At 44.5% G+C, this 20,516-nt stretch overlaps 1 protein-coding gene across 1 annotated transcript; it reads left to right on the plus strand.

Moving 5' to 3' along the window:
* The first annotated feature begins 21 nt into the window (after positions 1-21).
* On the plus strand, positions 22-11,842 carry ARFRP1 (ADP ribosylation factor related protein 1). Its single transcript, XM_041396182.1, has 8 exons — positions 22-207; positions 1,179-1,278; positions 1,662-1,749; positions 2,219-2,301; positions 2,967-3,048; positions 3,211-3,281; positions 9,345-9,445; positions 10,901-11,842. The coding sequence occupies exons 2-8, from the start codon at positions 1,186-1,188 to the stop codon at positions 10,986-10,988; spliced, it is 606 nt and encodes a 201-aa protein (XP_041252116.1). The 5' UTR covers positions 22-207; positions 1,179-1,185; the 3' UTR covers positions 10,989-11,842.
* The last annotated feature ends 8,674 nt before the right edge of the window (positions 11,843-20,516 follow it).

A 20,516-nucleotide genomic window follows, 5' to 3' on the forward strand; every position in this document is an offset into this window, starting at 1 on the left:
CCCGCTCGGCACTCGGGGTTCCCGGGAGGCCGGCGGCGCTGGGCATTCGGGGAGTTGTAGTTCACCGACCCGACTTCGCACCGCCGTCTCAGCGGCGACAGGACTACATTTCCCAGAGTGCCGGGCGCGGAATGGCGGCGGCTGGTGGCGCTGGGGAGTCGTGAGAGGCGACTCCGACTCCAGCGCTGACACCGGCACCAGGACCAGGTGAGGGGCCGCGGGCCTCGGGCTCGGGGCTCTTTTCCTCGCCCGCTGCCCTCGGGAGCTTGTCCCGGGACCTGTCGCTGGCCCGGGACGTGTCGCGGGGCTATTAGGGGGAAATGGCGGTAGGGCCGGTGTTCCTCTTCAGCCGTCAATGGCCGTGGCAGGGCAGGAAAGGGCCGGATCTCCGGGATGCTGTGGGTCTGGAGGAATCTCCCGGGTCCGGGAGGATCTCCCGGGTTGGGGAGGAGCAGGCCGGCGATCGGTCGCTGTCCCGAAAGGGGAGCGGGCCGGGGCAGCAGGAGCCGCCCGGTCTCGCACGGCTGGGGGCGAAGGGCGGCCCCGGTTCCTGTGGGGTTGAAGCCTCAGGTGCCCTGTCCTTCCTTACCGTGAAAGCCGCGATTCGATTCGTGCTTTGGAGCACTTTTATTTCCCTTTAGGTAATGGTGTTTGACTTCAGAGCGGTTATTTAACCACGCACTTGCTTAGGGGCAGCTGCCTCTCGAAGGCTGTGCCTTGAGGTTCCCTTTATCTGTGTTGGAACAGGAGGGCTGTTGCAATGGCTCGTGAGTCAGCTGCAGCACTTGTGCCAGTGCTTCCTGCATCCCCTCAGAGCTGCTGTGCCTTGTGTGTGCACATCCAGCACCGCAAAAAACAGCTGTGAACTTCTGCGGGCTCTTGTTCAAAATACCTGCTCGTTGTATTTGTATGAAGTTCATTTTCTGTGGGTCTTACATTTGCTGCAAGAGGAGTTCAAGTCCTTCCTCAGTTCCCCTTTAAACCCCAAATTTGATCTTGAACTATTTTCATGATCTCTCTTAGATCTCTGATTTTTCCTGGGATTGCCTAAATACGAGATTTACTGATAAAAGAGTAGCATCATTTGTTTGTCTGGCCTCGGGAGAAATTTGTGTTGTGGCATGAGAGGCTTTTGGGAATGAGCTGTTTGCTAATTGATTTCCTGGCATTTGTTGCAGGAGCAGGATGTATACACTGCTGTCAGGGCTCTATAAATACATGTTCCAGAGGGATGAGTACTGTGTCCTGATCCTGGGTTTGGACAATGCTGGTAAAACTGTAAGTGCTGTTTATCACCCCGTGGAGGGCACACACAATCCTAAACATCCTCCAGGGATAAATCTTCCAACAAGGGTCAATCTTTCTTCAGCTGTGTCCTGAGTTACTTTAGTGATGTCACACCAAGCAATCAACTTTTCCTCATTAGTTAAATTTAGTACAAGCTCTCAGGGATGTGGCTGAGGCTTTGGTAATCCCATAATCACATGTGATCCCTTCTTTCCTTGCTAAAGCAGGGGGCAAGAAGAGTGGTTTGTCCAAAATTAGGTAGGGCAGTATCTTCTCTAGCAGGATTGTGCAGAAATGAAAAGACAGGTTTGGGGTAGGATTACCCCAGCCAGTAAAATGTTTGACAGTAAATACTTTGTCTTATTCTTTTTCAGACCTTCCTTGAACAAACTAAAACCCGATTTAACAAGAACTACAAAGGGATGAGTTTGTCCAAAATCACAACCACTGTAGGTTTAAACAGTAAGTAAATCCATGTGGAATTTTTTCAGCTTTCTTGCACAGTTAGTATCTGTTTTTTGTTTGGAATGTCTAAGAATTCAGAAGGGCAGAATAATTCCTGGGTGCAGAGATTGTATCTCCCAACTGTCCAGATCTTTTTGTAGAGAATAAAATAGATTTTCTTACCTTAGGAGGAGAAACTCTTGAAGTATTAAAACTCCTATTTCAGTGCTGTCCTCAGACTGTATTTCCCTGGAGTTCATTCCTTGGCCCAGTTGTGGAATTATGTGCACTGATACTGCTCTGTGTTTGTGATCACTCCGTGCAGCTTTTGCTGTGTTGTTGCAGGCAGCTGCTGCCTGTGATTTGTTCCCCTACAAGCCTGTCCTAGCCCAGATTTCTGAGTGGGGTGTGCAGGTCTCTGTGCTTTACAGCACCCATAGTTTTCATTGGATTGCCCTTTCTTCCTTCCTTCCTTCCTTCCTTCTAGTTGGAACTATTGATGTTGGCAAAACTCGGCTCATGTTCTGGGACCTTGGTGGGCAGGAGGAGCTGCAGTCACTTTGGGACAAGGTTAGACATGTGGTTTTGTTTTGTTTGATTTATACTTTTATTTATTTATAAATATTTGATATTTATTTGAATCAATGTTTGATTGATTTTTTTTTGCCCAGAGAAGCTGTGGCTGCCCCATCCCTGGAAGTGTTCAAAGCCATGGTGGATGGAGCTCTGATCAGCCTGATCTAGTGGGAGGTGTCCCTGCTCCTGGCAGGGGGCTGCAATGAGGTGGTTGGCTCTTCCCAACACAAACCATCCTGTGATTCTCTGATTTCTTTTAGAAGTGGTTTTGTCTCTTTTAGAACTGAACCACTGCAATCACTTGATAATCACACAGGCTTATTGATAACCCCAGTATTTAGAAATTCCACTATTTCTGTGCTTAATATTTGCATTATTGGTTGCAGACAGCAATTACCAACCCAGGTCAGGGCTTGTGCCATAGAGATAAGCTTTGGGGGGACACAGGTGAGCTTTTCCACCTGGTGTGTTGGTCAGGCCTGCAGGCAGAACAGGCAGCACAGGCTGTGTGCCTCCATTCTGCCCAGGCACACTGTGGATACAGCTGCCTCTGCCTGGTTGATCTCCTCCACATGTACCAAAACTGTACCAAAATCAAGTCAGGAAGAGGAGCAAGTGATCCTAGTGGCTTGACACCAATATCTGTGCTCTCCTTCCAGTACTATGCTGAATCTCACGGGGTGATCTATGTTATTGACTCCACTGATGAGGAGAGGCTCTCCGAGTCCAAAAGAGCTTTTGGTGAGTACAGTGTGACCAAAATACACCTGAAAGGTTGTATCAAATGAAGCTGACATGCAGGAAGGAGCTTCTGGCTTCATCCCTCTATCCAGAGAATCTGTGCCAGGCATTTGTACAACTTCCAGAACTGGCTAAACCTGGTTTTGTTTCTGTCCTTTGTAGAGAAGATGATTACCAGTGAAGCTCTGGAAGGGGTTCCCATTCTGGTGTTGGCCAACAAGCAGGATGTAGAGGTAAACTATGGAGGATTTACGTAAATGAGCAAATAAGCTTTGGAAGGGTGAACTCTGCATTCATGTTGCATTTGTTCCACAGTTCTGAGCTCATCCTATGATACTTTCCCACCACTGGAAATAATTATTTTGAATTTAGTTGTATTTTTTTCCTTTCTCCTCCATCCCTTTTTCAGTGCCATGAATGAGCTTCCTACAGGCACGTAGTTTTGAACTCTTTATGTAAACAGAACAAACTGCATTGCTGTTGTGGGTCTTTGTTGTATCGTGACTGGCTATATTGATGCTGTTTTTTCCTGTTTATTCAGAAAAAAAAATGTTTAGTGCACTTTGTTTATGCTGCTCTTTTAAAACCCAGGAACAGCACAACAGATGTATGTGAAGCAAATCATCCTTTCTCCATAATTGGATAAGATCTGTTCAATAAAACACTTGTTTGTTGTAGAGCATTCCATCATGAATGCTCTACATGATGAATGGCAAGGAATGCTCTTTTCTGATAATACAATTTGAATTCTTTCCAGTGTATTCAGAGCTGTAAAGCTCTTGGTTTGGGTTTGGCAGTCCGTGGGTGGTGCAGTGTTTGGGTGACACATCCTGGGCCATCCTTACCTCCCCCAGCATGGAAAAAAAGAGAAGAGAGTGCCCAAGGTGGTCGTGGTGGTTTTCGTGTTTTCCTCCTGGTAATTGTACCTGGAATTCCAGGACTGCAGCCCCAGTGGCTGGTCTCTAGATGGAGCCAGAGGCTTGCAGTAGGATTTGGAGCAGCCAGCCTGGCAGCTGGGATCAGTCTCTGTTCCAAAGATGCAAATACCTCTCGGGTTCCTCCTCTGCACTTTACACTTGTCCGAGTGATTGCACTTGTGGAAACACGTGAGTCTTCCATAGAAATCACTTGGCTCTAAAGCAGGATTTCATGAGTACAACACAGATTGGTTTTTGGATGATCTAGATTATCTAGTCTTAGAAATAAGAGAAATGTAATTCCATGTAAAAGCATGAGATCAGGACTGAGCTCCTGATTTATGGTCCTGACTTTGCTGTGGACTCTGGAATGTGGGGAAATGCTCTGTCTTTTTTTTCTGTGGAAATCATAATATTGACTTTCATATTTCTGTACAAGCCCACAGCTTTTCTGCAGGGAACAGCCTGCACTCTTGCCTTGACCTGCTGAGGATAAGATCCAAGCAGTGACCTGGAAATTTGTTCCAGTTTCTCTTTTGGTTGTATATACATATTTTCTTACAGGCTGCAGACACTGGCTCTTCTGACACTCTGACCAGACTAAAGACAAATAATTGAACAATTGGGCTTCTTTAAATTGCTAGAAAGAGGTATTTGGAACAGCCTTCCAAAAGAAAATCTGGCTTCTTGCCCTCTCTGGAAGGTCCAAGACCAGCCCACAGACTTAGTGCTTTTATGCAGTTGTAGAGCTACAACAAGAGCTTAGCAGAGCTAAACCCACTGGAGGTTTGCCTGTTTGTAAGAAATACCTACACTGGATATTTAGAGGTCCACTCCTACAGAATGATCTTGGATATGAACCAGCAAAGAGACATCAATGCTGTTAACAAATCACTAAGGGGATTATGGATTATTTTTCAGTAATTACTGAGGTTCACTTAAACAAGATTGAGAAAACTCAGTAGCCTGTTTCTCTTCCTCTGATTTAGCAGAATGGAAGACCTCTGGAATAAGACTGGTAATTAGCATTGATAGAGATTTTTCTGCTCTGGATCTCCAGACATAAAACTGTAGGAAATTCTCACCTGCATCCCTGAACCATGATAAGGGAGGATAAGTGGTATCTTAATCTTGCTGGTATTTGGAGATTAAGGATAATTGGTGATGATGATTTCTATAGAGGCCAGCAGAAGGCTTGTGGTCAAATACATCAGAAATAGTACATCTGACATAATTTGTTTTTTAAGTTTACTTTCTGTTATCAAGATATCAAAAGTGCTGATGCAACCTGAAATTGCATGAAGCGTTAAGAATTCTGCTGAGAGCCCCAGGGTACATTGTGTCCCCTCAGCACTGCCAAGCATGAGTGATATTTGGTCATTCCAGGAGATAAAATATGGTAATTGACTGCAAAACACCAGTTCTGATTCTCACAATACTGAATGTGGTATTTTATGGCATCAGGAGAATGCTCTGTGTTCAGCAAGGGCTTCAAAACTGGATTATTTTATAAATAATTTAAAAACTGAGTCAAATGTGTGTTGGAGGAAGGAATTTTTTTAGGTTTTTAAAGGAACTATTGCTTTGTAGGAGAAATAAATTATCTAAGATCTGCTAATTCCTGTGAGCTCCCTTTCAACCCATAATGCCACTTTTGAAAATATGGCTTATTGCAGAAAAACCAGCTAAATCAGAATTGATATTTGCTGTTTTGATGTGAATGCAGCTGTTGAAAGGCTTACACAAGGTATATGTTTCTATGCTTTACAATGAACTGTTACAATTTGAGGATAGAATGGCTCATTATGCAACACTATTCAAAATACTTCAAAAGCATCACCTGTCAAAAACAGTATCTGAAATTTAACAATCTGAAAATTACTGGATGCTGTATGATGATATGATGACCCATGTCTAGGAGGAAGTTTTTCCATCCTCATCTAATGATAAATTTTGGAAATTTAATTTGAAATCTCCAGAATGTTGAAAAGCCTCCTCATGCCTCTGGAAAAGCGAGGAGTCATGGTGAGTAGCAGAGTACTCATTTCCACACAGTTGTTAGAAAACAGACCTTCTGCATGCAAGTCATTCTAGTTTCCAACTGAAGATCTCCCACAGCTTCCCTGTAAAATTAGTTGTAATTTAAATAAGATAGTTTCAATTGAGGCTATGCTAGTTCTTCTTTAAATTCAGGGAAGTTTAAATTCTAATTTAAAACAAACTTGTAAAAAGGGTAGCCCAGAGCATAGGTCAGGTGAATCAGACTTTATGTGAAATAGTATTTTATTTAGGCAATCCATCTTGCTCTTGTTTCTCTTTTAGTTCCATTCTGATGGTTGATTACTCTTGAGATGACTGAAGAGCCTCTACTTGAGATTTTATGCATGCTTCTGGATTTATCTGGACAGGAGAGCAGGCAGCAGCATTGTCTGCTCCAGTGGATTTGGGAAATGGGCAGAGGCTCTACAATGCCACCTTTTTTTGGCTAAAATTTGCCTTGCTTCTTGATAGACTTGTAGGTGTGCCATTGCTGAGTCTTACTTTGGGTAATGCTAATCTGAACCCTTCATAGCAGGAATTTGGTTCAGTCCTGGCTAGATTATGCCTGGAGGAGTCTTCATCCAAAGCTGTTTTACAGTGTGTTATTTTGGGGAAGCTGAGATGGAAATGTGGTTCTGGTTCGTCATGTGTTGTGTGTGAGGTTCCTGTGAACTGGCTGAGCGATACCATCGTTCCTGAAAGGTCACTGTGGATTGTGTTGTTGTAATAGAGCACTGTTGATGTGATCACAGATCCAGCTTCCCTTCTTTGCCCTTGGCTTATGGGTTTGCAGCTGAGAAACAAAGCACATCTTTAAACAAACATTTTGTAATGTAGCTGGGGAGAAGGGGAACTTGGAAGCCACAGCTGACATTTTCCCCTGAGCATGAGAGCTCAGACACCCCTTGCTGAAGTGGTGGATAATCTGCCTCAGCCCCTGCTGTCACATGAAATTCCAGTTCATGGCTTGCCCTGGAACACTAAAACAAGACATTGATAGTTTGGTGTTACCTGTCTGCTGTGCTGCTCTGCTTCATCCCAAGGGGAAAATGATGTTCCCCAAAACAGGATTGGTGATGCAGTGGCATCCTGCTGTGACAATGTGAATGGTGCAAAGTTTCATCAGAAGCAAAACTCTTTCTGGTACAGCTTTCCATGGAAAGCCATGTCTGGGCAGCTCTGTGGAAGGTGGGGCAGGCCACAGCTCTACCAGAAGGTGGGAAAGGGAAATTATAACAATGGTTTACACTGGGAGATAAAAATGGCTGTAGTTGTTAGCTGCACTGGGAAAAATGGACTCTTAAAGGCTTCAAGGATGGGCAGGATGAAGGATGTGGGTTCTCTGTGCTGCTGGGTATGTGCAGGTGTCCTGGTCTGCTGGTGGTGTTGGGAAGTTCATTGCCTGATTGCTTTGCTACCTGTGCAAGTAGAAGTTGAGGAACCAAGGACAGCATAACTGTGCTCTCTGTTGTTACTTTGTATCTTGAACGCTTTATCTGATTTATTTTAAAATATTTTAAAATGTATTGTCATTCAGAAAAGGAAAGGTAGACTCAAGAAGGAAAGGTAGAAAGAAGAAGTAAAGGATATACTCAAAAAGTATATCATTATACAATGGCATTAAACTCTGAGAAGCTTCAAGTATATTTCAACAAACATTTGCTCAATTTCAGCTGCCAAGTCTCACTGACTGAAAAAAGATGTGAAAAATAGCTCAAATTACTGACATGCTTCTCCTTCCCAGTTGTTGGGTAATTGACTTGTCCAGAGCTTTGGGTTAAACCAAGAAGCCTGGACCTGCCTTTTTTACTGGGCTGTGGGCACCATACCAGGCTTTTACAAACCAGTAGAGAATGGTTGGTTGGTTGTAATCTCTTGTCCATCTTCCAGACCTACTGGTTTGAATTCCAGCTCCCAAGCCCAGTCTGACGCCCTCTGAAGTTAGTAATTGTTGTTGTTTTTTTTCATTAACTGTGTATCCTGTGGCTGACAGCTCATCTGTATGAACTGCGCATTGTTCACTTGTCAAAAATCCTGACCTAAATTGTTGAGGGTTCTGCAGAATGATGTCAGTAACGTTTTTGGATACAGTTTCCAGGTCACTGATTGAAAGGGCAAGTTTAAAATGCATCTGAGGTCATAAGAAAGTACAGTCATCAAAAGTTGCACAGTTAATGGAGTCAAGGGCACTGGGTGAATTGGAAGCCATTTCTTAAGATCTCTTCCTACGTATAAGCAATGAAATCTACTTCTGTTGTCCACAAAATTTTCCAGTATTTAATTTCTCCAGAATCAGTGTTTTGCAAATGGATGGCTGGTAACAATTTTCATATTTCTGTTCTCTCAGAGTTTATGTTCACTTGGCCAATCCTCAGGACTCACAAAGGGTCCAGTTTGGCATTTGTGTAAATATTTGTCCAAAACACGTATGTGGGCCTGATTGAAGGCTCCAAACACATATTTGAGGCTTGTTGAAGGTCCAGAATGTCTTTGCAGAGAGGAGGGAAGGTGAGCTCGTGGCCAGCTGAAGTGCTTAAATGGCTTATCCAAGGCTTCTGAGGGAAAAATGAACACTGGGTGCTCAGGGTGGTGCAAGTCCAGACTTTAGTTGGGCAGGTTTGCTTTTGTTGTACCTTTAAAATTTTTGTGGTGAAAGTGTGATTTATGTGGGGAAAGTAATCCACTGATTTACTGGGGGGTTATGATTTGTGGTGTTGTTCCCAGCAGCCTCCTGCAGACTTATAGAAGTTCAGGACCTGCTGGGGGTCAAGAGCACAGTGACATGAGGCATCAGAAAGTGTGCTGCATTCAGTGCTGCCAGTGTTTTCTCTGAATGCAAACAGAGAAGTGCTGGTGGGACATGGCTGTAATGCTGAGAACTGAGGAAAAATCACAGCTTGTTTTGTGAGAGTGCCGAGGATGCTGGCAAAGAGTCAGCTGAGCTTGTGGCAGGGACACTGTTTCAAAAGCTTTGTAAATATTAAAGCTCTTGTAGTGTCCTGGTAAATATAAGCTGTTGAGCAGCTTGGAAGGGATATCGTTAGAGGGTGCAGGTTGTGCTCATTTTCAGCACTGTTTATTTAGAACTGTACAGATTAAGGATCAGGGAGGTGAGGCAGTGTGTGTGCTGTCAGCAAACAGCATTCTCTTTGTTGAAAAAAGAATATGCTCATTTCTTTGGAATGTAAAGAGGTGGATTTACTGTGTTGGTGGGTTAGTGGGTTTAACCTGATAGCATTGCCTGACTGATACAAGACTGCAGTCATGGCAGGATTCATTGTGGAAGAAGGTCACCATGTCTTGTAGCACAAACAAGCTCTACTTTGATTTCCTTTGCAGACTTGTCTGTCGATACCTGATATCAAGACAGCATTTAGTGACTGCATTAACAAAATTGGGAAGAGAGACTGCCTGACACAAGCCTGCTCAGCCCTTACTGGGTGAGTATGAGGAGGGGTAGACTGGGAATTGGTTGACTGAGCAGCTGTGGGGTGTCACACACAGAGCAGCACTACATGAGTTATGAAGCTTTGAAAAGGAGCTGTGCTTCCTTCCAGCACTGACAGACACTTGTTCGAGATCCTTGGGCTTGCACCAGCTCATTAACTTCAGCTGTAAATCCTGCCTGTAAAACACAGTGGAAATGTATTCCTGGCTGAGAGCAGTGGGACTTGGAGGCATATTTGTTGTCCTGTATCATCCCTTCTCCTTACACAATAATCCTTGCAGATGCTGGTTTGCTGCAGCTCCTGGTTTTTAGGTTAGAAGTCAGTTGAAAATACCACTGTTGGTGCCTCTGCCAGAGAAACGGGTGGTGCTTCACTGCTGCTGCCATAATTATGTTTCTGCTTTCATATTCTTTGGCATGCAGAAGAGCTTCGTGATGGGGATGGTGTCACAGTTTCCAGGAGTGCTCTTACATAGGGATGCCTGTGGTTTAAGATTTGATGACTAAAACAGACCCTAATTTGGGCTTACACAGCTGCGTGCCACGACCTTGACCAGCCCACTGGATTCTTGACATCTCAGCATCATTATTGCGTATCGAGTCTCGCAGTACTTTTGTTCTTTGTACTTTCAGTTCTTTCAGTGAAAAGTGCTACTTGGCTTAAGTCAAAAGTTTTGTTCCAGGTGGTGGAAACACTCCTGGCTGAATTACTGCCTGGGCTGAATCTAGAGCTTTGAATTTTTTTCTGTGTTATCATACAAGTTACTGCAAAGGATAACAAAAACTACTTGAACCATGAAAAAATTTTCTGCATTGCTACAAATCACATGCCATTAAGCAGGTGAATGACCACAAGAATAGTGTTCAAGCACTGACTGGAAGAGAAGTATTAGATAATAACCTTATTTGTGCAAACATTTTTTTAGTTTTGATCTGTGTGGAATTTCCTTTCAAAATTCCAGTTTGAGCTTGCACTAAAAGAATAACTCATGGAAGTCATGGCTGGGGAGCTGTGCAGGCCAGAAAGGTATTGACTTGCTTGGCAGCCCCAGCACAGATGATTACACAAAGATGGAACCAAGATTGCAAGGTCTTAAACAACTGGTGTGAGGTTTGTGGCAAAATGACCTCAAACCAGCTGTCAGGTGGGTTTGATGCTTGTTCATCCCAAGATTTCCACAGAGTTGGTGACTAAGTTGGGTGTAGACTTGCACAGACACCAGAAAAATAAAGGATGGAGATATATATTGTTGAGCTAAAAGAAATCAGATCCCTGTTGTTTGCCTGTGTGAAAAATAACACAGAAATGCCAACGAATAACTGTGTAGAGCCCCTCCCTTCCTCATGTAAGGGCTTAGCTAGGGCCTGTGTGATCCATGTTTCTGTTATTGGTTGCTTCTTGTTTTGCTTTATTTTAATACCTTTTCTGCTTGCTTTACTTCCTTAGCAAAGGGGTGAATGAAGGAATTGAATGGATGGTGAAGTGTGTGGTGAGGAACATCCACCGGCCCCCAAGGAAGAAGGACATCACGTAGGAACTCTGAGCCAGCCAAGCAATGGACAGTCTCTTTCCACACACTTTTGTGTTCCCTTTAAAGAAGGTGATCCACTGGATTCCTATTACACCTGATTCTTTCCTAAGTTTGGAGACAAATATTCTCTTCCTGTGTCCAAAAAAAACTTGAGCCAAGGATTCCAGCTGGGTGGGGGGTGGGAATCTCTTACATTAAGCATTGTCCTTGGTCTCCAAGCATCCTATGTAGCAACCTACACATTGTTGCCAATGCAAAAGACTTAATTTTCTACTATCTTACTTTGTGATTCCTGATTTGTGAGTCTAACAAGCTGGAGGCTGGTGACATGAAGGAACTCCTGAAGGAAATGCATAGGTGAATGTGGAAGGGGAGGAACAGCCTGGGGAATGGCTGTTCCTCCTAACTGCCAGGATCCTTGCTGCTCCAGCCCCATGTTCCTGCAGGGTGTCACTGGCCCTGTTATGCTGCTGTTTGTGTAGTGGGGAGAGACAGCATTGATTAGAACTTGATTTTCACTGGGGGTGTTGATTCGTGACTTTAACCTGTGGTAAAAGCAGATGTGGAAATCAGCAAATGCACGATGGTCATTGGATCATGGAATTGTTAATGCTGGAAAAGACCTCATCAAATCCAGCTGTGCTGGTTGAAATGGATGTTCCTACCAGGACACTGATTCCAGAACCACTGCCTTGCTCTGACTGCCAGTCTCTTTGTGCATTCTCTTTAATCCTAAGAGTAATTGGGATCTTCTATAACTGGAGTGAATCAAGGCCCTCTCTGCGATCTTTCTAAGCTGAAAACAACCTCTAGGCAGGAAGAAATCAGTATGCAATAAAGCTTCCTACTTATTTGAACTTCCCTGGCTGAAACAGTGGTATTTGGAAATAAGAGTACTTAGCCCTTGGGGTTTTTTTTTTTTTTTGAATTGTAGGAAAAAACAGAAAGGCAGCACTCAAAAGACAAACAGTGCTCAGTGCTTACATCACTTACTCAGCTAGATCTGCTGATATATCATTATCTTTTCCCTGAATATGAGTTTTTACGTGAATTTCATGGTGGTTTGGCAATGGGTGTTGCACCTCTGCTGTTTTATTTACTCCTGGCACTGGTGAATGTTCTGTGCTGTTTGCTGACATAATGAAGGTGCCATCATTCAAGCTGTGCTTGAGCCAGTCCGTAGTATTTGTTTAAAGTCTCTTAGTTGGCTTCTATCAAAGAACTTCGCTAAATTTCCTGCATGGTACTCATAGATATTTTTTGAGAGAGAACATCATTCATTTGCTCACATTTGGGTCAAAGCACAAAGGCAGCTGGGCTGTGTCATTGAGTTGATGGAGTCAGCAGAAAAAATTGCAAACTGAAGAGCAGAATCTTTGCTTCTCAGTAGGAGAAGTAAGGCTCCTCAGACCTGTGAGCCAGTCATTTTTCTTGTGTATTCTGTGAATGTGGAGGATCCCTTGGAAATCACTCACCCACTGTAGGAAGTGGCACTTTTGTTGGGTGCTGCAAGGGCTGAGATTTTCAAGAGTACTAAAGTTTTGGAGAATCAATGGCCTTTGACTATCAGGAGCATCTCTATCACTGGGTTCTTTTAAAACACTTGGAAAGCCTGGGTGTTTTCAAGGTGACTTTGTGGCCCTGGCTGCTTTGGTTGGCAGAGTTGGTACTGACAATTAAACTGAAGATGTAAAACAGTAACTAATGAACCTTGCTGAGAGTCAAAACACTTTAGTCAAGTAGCTTGAAATGTCTATTCTTTGGGACAAAAGGGATTTTCCAAGATTTCCACATACTGTTTTCAGATCTCTTGCTCTCGTTTTTTTCCCTGGGAAACCAGAAAGGACAAAACAGTTTCTAGACACAGACTGCTTTATGGTCCTTATCAGCAGGGTGTCTTAAAGGCAATGTTTTGACCTCAGGATTCCGAGTTCTCAGACGTGGGAGAGTCGATTTCCAGAGACATACCCATGGTGGGATAGGTATGTGTGAGTGTGCTCTAACAACAACAGATCAGGGAGGATTTCTCTGAAACCACCAGTGTAAAGTTCATTCTAATTCAAAGTGACCTTCCACAGCAGTATCCCAGCAGATGGGATGGTTTTTTGTATTTTGATCGGAAATTAAATTATTTTTCACATTTTGTACTTAGGGGAAGCACAGACTTATTTGAAATGCTTTTTGGGTTTCAAGTGACCCCTCTACCAGACTTCAAACAAAGCAAGAATGTTTCTGAATTGAAAGTTCAAATTTAGTCAATTTTTGAGATTTTTTTATACATTTGCATTGGACCTGTTTTGCCCGTGCCTGTTCACAGCAATGAAATTGCCTAAACAGGTGGTTTATCTTCCCAAGGGGATACAGATTGATCCATCTGCACTTTGCAATCCCTGTTCCCTTTGGCATGCTGTCCATGAAATAAAGGTAAGGGTTCAATAACTTCAGCAGAGAATCCCACTTTGCCTTATTTGAGCATTGACAGATGATTACATTTCTCTCACCCATTTGTAATTCTGTCGCCCATCTGGAATTTCCTATGCTAACATTCAATAGCTGGTAGCAGCAGGAGGCAAGAGCTAAAAAAAACACTTCTAAAGCATTTATTTGAGTTCCAGTGCTGTGTGTGTGTGCTGGCAATTCCATCTTCATTTGGAACTCTGGAGGGATGCACAGTAAGTGGATTACAGCACTCTTGGCTGGTCCTCACGCAAGGCCGTCCTCACGCAAGGCAGCGGGGTCTGCGTTGCAGAGGTGCTGAGGTCACAGCTCATCCCACTTCCCACGACATTCCCTTCCACAGAACTATGGAAAATACCAAGACAAATCACACCCAGCTTCAGAGTAAGTCCAGCATCTTAGTCCAGTCTCTGGCTGCTAATGTCTGTCTCAGAAGGTGGAGCAAACAGAGGCTCTTTGGGGTCTGTGCCCCTGGCCATCCTTCTGACTCTGATAAACTGAAATCAAGCCATTATCAAGAAGTGGACTTAATATCCAGTGCTGTAGTTTTATTGGTCAACTGAGCTATTTTTAGTCTCTCCTTTCTTACCATCCTGCTTGTGTACTGCTGACACAGCCAGCAAATCCAGCAGTTTGTTTAGGGAAAGGATCTGCTGATACAATACAGATCACAATCTTGAATGAGTGTCTTCAGCAGTGATGTTTTAGCTTTATATGAGATTGTTGAGTTAATCATAATTTCCAGAAGTGTTCTTGATTAACTGACTCTGACCTGCTAGTACAGGTCTGGAAATGTAAGGCTCAGCTAAAAACCTGCCTTAAAGTACTTTTGGAGGGTTCTGAATTGATCTAAGTATTTCACTGGATTTTTAACACTATCCTGGGATCTCTCTGCTGGCAAATTGTGTCAAGGAGAGAACTTCTAGAGAAATGATGAGTGGTGCTGTCGCTACACTTGACAAATATCTCTTTAAATTAAAAAATCTGATGGTAATTCCTGGCACACAGCCAGCAGTGTCCACACATGAAGGACAGTGAATGCTGCCTCCATGTCCAGCTCTGCTGCTGCTCCTCAGCTTTTACCCAAAGCAGCACCACAGGCTCAGTTTGCCTTCACCTTTGGGGCTGTTTTCAGGCTCCTGAATATTTGTCTATAGATTTCCCAAAACCAATTTGAACAATGAATGAAGACAGGTTGAATTTCCCCTGCCATGCAGACAGGTTCTAGGCTGCGTGACCTCTCACAGTTCCCTCCTGGCACAGATTTCTACTCAAATTTGACTAAAATTTCTTTCCTGAGAGATTGTGGGGGGGGAGGGGGGGGGTGGTGAGATGCTAAGAGCCTTTCCCCTCTGCTGAGCTCTTACAATGGATGCTAAAAAACTGGAGCAGGTGATTTTTACACTGGAATTTTATACCACCTGGAAATCCCATGTGAAACATTCCTGGTGGATAACACATTATTGTTTACTTGACCTCGGGCATTTCCTGCAACTTTAGCCTTGGGTTTTGTTCTTTGTCCCTCTGCAATCCCTAAGGGAGCTGTTTCCCTGCTCCTCTGGTAAAACCAGCTTCCATGACGACTCCTGGGGGCTTTCCATTCATTTCTTTACACACACTCAAAGCTTTTTTTATTCCCAAACTGCCTTCATGATGATCTAGTCCCAGCTCTCAGCAGTGTCTGCTCTCAAATCTCTTCATCTGCACAACTTATGTCTGATCACAAACCTTCACTCATTACATCAGAAGGGAGTGATGCCTAAAATTCCTGGTAAAGCAACAAACTAGTACGAGAAAGAATCAGACCCCATGGAAAATGACACACATCAGGTGCAGAAAACATGGATAGCACAGTATGAAATAGTACCAGGGGAAAAAATTACCTAAAGCTTTTTCATAATGAGATCCTCATCAGCTGGAAACAAGGAGAGGAGGAACATTGGCAGTTACAGTGCTGGAATTCTGCCTGACATTTTTTTAAAACACAGAATCAGGAGGCAGGAATCTCTTCATTCCTCCTTGGTTGCACTTTTTCCTTGAAGCTACTGATGCCAAATGAAATTTCAAAATTCCTGTGTTGTTATGAGTCCTCTTGAACACCACATTCCTCACGTCTCTCTTGGGGCTGTCTGTGCAAAAGCTACTGATGCCAAATGAAGTTTCAAAATTCCTGTGTTGTTATGAGAGTCCTCTTGAACACCACATTCCTCACGTCTCTCTTGGGGCTGTCTGTGCAGTCCCACCTTTCCCACGTGTTACCCAAGGTAGCTGTGAGGGTGAGGCAGTGGATGCATTCACTTCAGAACACACGGGATCCTTTGCTTGAAACAAAACCCTTCTGGACCAATAGGTAGTATTGTCACTAACACTGCTAATTCATGACTAGTAACTTCTTTTTGTGCTTGGCCCATCTTGTCTAGGCTATGCTTTTGCCAAGAAAGGTTGGACTAGGTGATCCTCGAGGTCATTCCCAACCTGGAATTCTGGGATTCTATTATTCTTCATCATTTGCAGAATATATCCTTCAGCTGAACACATTTAATGCTAAACATTTGGAGGAACTAACCCAAACCTCTGACCCCATGTAGCCTTAAGCCATCTGTATTCAGCACATACCAGAAGCACTTCTCTGAAGGCAAACTAAATTCACTGTAAAATTAAGTGTATTCTTAAGTGTTTTCCTGAAACACGAACCTCTGGAGTTTTTTCTGTCGCATCGCAGTTCAGTTCATAGCCAGGAACTCCTCTGCCAGTTCTCAGAATTCAGAGAACCTGATATTATTTCATTGGAGATGTTCATTAGAAATTTTTCCTCCTTGAGTCAGACTCCCACAAAGAATAAAAACATTCTATAAGGCGGTCATAAAGAGGAATGGGCTGTTCCCAGAAGCTGGTGTTAGGCACAGCACCTCCTCACTGACTGTAACAGTAACAGGCAAAGGAATGTATGGGCAACTCAGTGTTTCAGATAATCATTAAATGTCCTGAGCTGGGAGTGGCCAGCACGGATCATCGAGTTCATGCTGAGCTTTTCTGGGTTTTGTGACCGAGAGCTTTCAGATGGGCTTTTCTGCCAGAGGAACAAGAGGACCTGGGGGATACTGAGGTGTATCCTGCCCGTTGAAAGATGTTGCTCCTCTGACAAAAACAAGATTGATTTTTAACCGAGATATTGGCAGTTACACGTGAAACCCCCAGTACTGACCACCACCAGAGACAGCACTGAGGGCAAAGGCAGCTGTAGCCTCCTGGAAGGAACAAAAACCAAAACCAACCAATCCCATATGGTAAGGATTAAGCTCTCCCAGGGTTGTACCCACATTCTCAGCGTGGTGGAATAAATACTGTTCAGACCTAACTTAATTTGACAGCTCATTTTCATGCTAAGAGAAGAGGCAGGATCATGGGATAGCTCACACCACAAGCTGTGAAAGACTAGTAAGTACCCTGTGAGTACATGTGGTGCGTCAAAGGGCAGGGATCTCTGCGGACAAGAGGTGCTGAATCACAGGCAAGGCTGTTCCTCCATGACATGACAGCACAAAAACACATGAAACTGTGAGAAAGGAGAACTTGGGGTTAATATTCTCAGAGCTGATTTTTCCTTTCAGGTTCAGAGTCATGAAGTGGGAAATGTACACTCCTATTCTTATCTCCCAAGTTTCCCAGCTAAAGGGCTCTCAGCTTCTGGGAAGATCAAAAGAAGTTCAATAAATCGCCTGCCAAACTGCAGTATCACAGAAGGAAGTGGAGAGAGACAGGAATAGAAACCAGCATTAAGGAATCTCTGTGATTTGACCAAAGCTGAGCAAGGACATTGGATCAAGTCCTTGAAGCCTATCTGGACTCCTTATCTGGTACCTTACACTTCCCACTCAAAACCACTCTCAAATCCACTTGCCTGAGGCTCAGCAGCGCTGACCACCCAACACCCATCCTTGCTGAGCTCGTGTCCTCACAGCAATAGCTGGAAAGTTGTCATTCCTTGTGTTTCCATAGGAAAATGATCAAGTCTCCCAGCTCCACTCCTATGTTACAGCTAAGTCACCACACTGCTGGAGCTCCCTCATCTTCAGACCAAGCACAGGATCCTGGGGCACTGGGTGGCCCAGGGTGATGCTTGGGTGAACAGTGACAAAGGACACCACAACAGAGACCTCAATTCTCCCCACACCCCATGGCACTGTGAGGTCTGGGATCCCCAATACTGCTTAGTCACTTAGACACAGTGGGTTTTCTGCCCTTTTCCCTAAACATTGTGTAATTATAATTGTTTTTCAAGTAAACAAAGAGTTGCTGAGGGAAGACTCCTGTGGACTCAGACAATAACAAGTCAAGGGTTCATGGTTCTAAACAGGGAGGGTGTTGTGTATGGATATTGTAGCCGTGGCTTTGTTACCGAGAAAACTCTTTTAAGTTAAAGGGCACCTTTACTAATATATTCAAATTTTGTTTAGGTAAGAGGAGGCAGTGCCCAGACCTGATCATTAGAGCCCAAGTACCTTGTGAGCAAGGCCAGGGGAGCCAAACAATGTCTGACCAAAGAGAACCACAGAACATCCTGAGTTGGGAGGGACCCACAAAGGTCATCGAGTCCAACTCCCAGCCCCACACAGGACATACCAAAATCCCTCCATGTGCCTGAGAGCATTGTCCAAATGGGCTTTGGGCTCTGGTTCAGGCTTTGGGCTGTGACCGCTGCCCTGGGGAGCCTGTTCTAATGCCCAACCACCCTCTGGGAGAAAGATCTTTTCCTAAAATCCACCCTAAACTTCCCTTGACACAGCTCCAGCATTCCCTCAGGTCCTGTCACTGATCACCAGAGAGCAAAGGCCAGTGCTGCCCCTGTAAGTGACCCTTTAAACCTCCCAGGGCAAAACCAAGCTGTCCTATGAAGGGCAAGTGGTGTCTCAACATTTGTTTGGAAGCAAACTCTAAAAGAAGTGAAAACTACCACTGTGCTCTGTAGCTACCACAAGAAACCAAGTCCAAGTTTTTGTTTAAAAAGACAATTTCATGTTAGTACTTCTTTACCTGCCTTTTAAATGGTTTATTCAGCACTACAGTATTGTATGAACAAGTTTGTTGACCACTAAATAGTCTTGAATAATTGAATTTACTCTGGGAAATGGTGATAAAATGTACTGTCATCTGTTCTCAGCTTACTCAGCAGCAGGCAGCAATCATTTGCTTTTTTGGAAGGTGATAACTCCAAAGACATCCCAACACCTTTGGAATGTGGAACCTGGGAAGATGATCCCATTTCACAGAACAACAGAAGAGTTTGAGCTGGAAGGGACTGTTAAGTTAGGTCTGAACAGTAACTTCTGTTTGAGTTGTACTCAACTGCAGGTTTGTGAAGCTCACAGTGTGAATTGTTCATCTTCAATCTGGTTTTGGGTCTAAGCCTCAAGAAACTCAGCAAAGATAATCAAAATTATTATTATTTCCATATAAACCCCCACCCAGGGACTGCTTTACCAGCATTGCTGTAACCTGCCTAGATTTCAACTTTCTCCTCAGCAGACTCCAAACCATCACCCATTCTTACTTTCCTCCTAAAAACAGACCACAACTGAATTTGCACCCCAGGATCACCCTTCCCACCCTCCCTGGCCACAATTTCCATGGTTCCCATTTCCAGTGCTGGTTTCCAGATGTCCAGTGGGGTTGGGTGCCATAACCTGTGTTTCACAGGATTTTCTCCACCACCAGCAGAGTCAGGGACTGGATCCTGGGTCAGGGAGAGGACCACAAATCTGGACTTAACCAGAGTTCCAACTCTGCCATTTTACAAGGGGGACAAAAAGGCCCTTTGGGGACCAGCACAGGCAGCTGGACAGTGAGGTGAGGGTGGGGAGTGACCCCCAGCCCCTCCTGCACCTCAAGGCCTGACACGGCTCTAAACTGGTGACCCTCCAGCAACACGTGTAGGGTCATCAGTCCACCAAAATGTGTTTGAGCTTCTTTAATAGGACTATATTGAAAAACCAAACTCTTTTCTTTTATCAGTTTTTCATGAAGGTTTTCATCGTTTCCTTGGAAGGATTTATCAGTCAGATTCTGGTTTTGGTCAATGTGAGGCAAAATTTCTCTTTCCATTACAGAATACATGGTGTGTGCTCAGCAGGCAGAGTTCCACCCAGCTCTGGGTGCAGATCCATGGTATGAGCCCCACTCAGCCCAAGAGCACCTCACCCATCTCACCTGGCCAAAGTGACACCAGCTTGTCATGGGGCTCCCTTGTCCTCACTCCTCAGTTCCCCTGTGTCCCTCTGGCCCCAGCTGGGACAGGTCACCTGCTGTGCCTTCTCTTGCTTGCTTTTGGAGACTTCCCACTCTTAGGAGGCTCCTTGAACACAGAAAGGAACACAAATTATAAATTGAGGAGGGGTAGAAATGAGGGCAGGGAATCAGGTGAGACCCTGTAGGGAAAGATGTCCCAACATCCACATTCTCTGCCCCACAGGCAGGCTGCCCTGCACGTCTCAGCCCTCTCTGCTCCTGCTCTAGGACAAGATTGACTTCCTCAGGCTCACTTCTGCTTCTCCAACAGGGCTGGCACTGTCCCCCTCTGGCCCTGGCACCAGGAAATTAGGCCCCACTGTTGGGTGACTGCTGTGAGGGATGAGTCCCAGCAGGGACAGCCTGGACACGTCACACAGATTTACAGCCAGAAAGGAAAATGTTACCATCAGGAGGAAAATAGAAATGTGCTTCAAAATAAGATAAAATTGGTGCCTCTGGAATAGTGATGGGAGAATGCAAACAAGTTTGGTGTGTGTTAGCACCCCCTGAGTCCTCTCTCACAGAGCCTGGAGGGCTCAGCCCACTGTCAGGTGCTGAGCAGCATGGGAGGGTGGCAAAATCTGCAGGCAGGAGAGTGAATTTTCCTGTCTTGTGCATGACAAGGTGGCAGCCTCAGGGCTGAGAGGGCTGCAGACTTTCAACAAGATGAATTATGCATTTGCCCTGGTTTCATCCCCTCACGTCTCTGCACAGCTCAAAAATTCCCCCTCTTTGTTTCCTCTATCAATCCCAGCTCTCCACCCTTGGAGGTGCAGGCATGAGCCA

Source organism: Onychostruthus taczanowskii, unplaced genomic scaffold (genome assembly GCF_017590055.1).
Source record: "Onychostruthus taczanowskii isolate IOZ18803 unplaced genomic scaffold, ASM1759005v1 scaffold126, whole genome shotgun sequence".
Taxonomy (NCBI): Eukaryota; Metazoa; Chordata; class Aves; order Passeriformes; family Passeridae; genus Onychostruthus; species Onychostruthus taczanowskii.

Bases quoted from the DNA above. Each gene is read 5' to 3' on its own strand.
- ARFRP1 (XM_041396182.1), top strand. From the start codon at position 1,186: ATGTATACACTGCTGTCAGGGCTCTATAAATACATGTTCCAGAGGGAT. The intron at 1,750-2,218 runs GTAAGTAAATCC...CCTTCCTTCTAG, and splicing joins AACCACTGTAGGTTTAAACA to TTGGAACTATTGATGTTGGC. The intron at 3,282-9,344 runs GTAAACTATGGA...TTTCCTTTGCAG, and splicing joins CCAACAAGCAGGATGTAGAG to ACTTGTCTGTCGATACCTGA.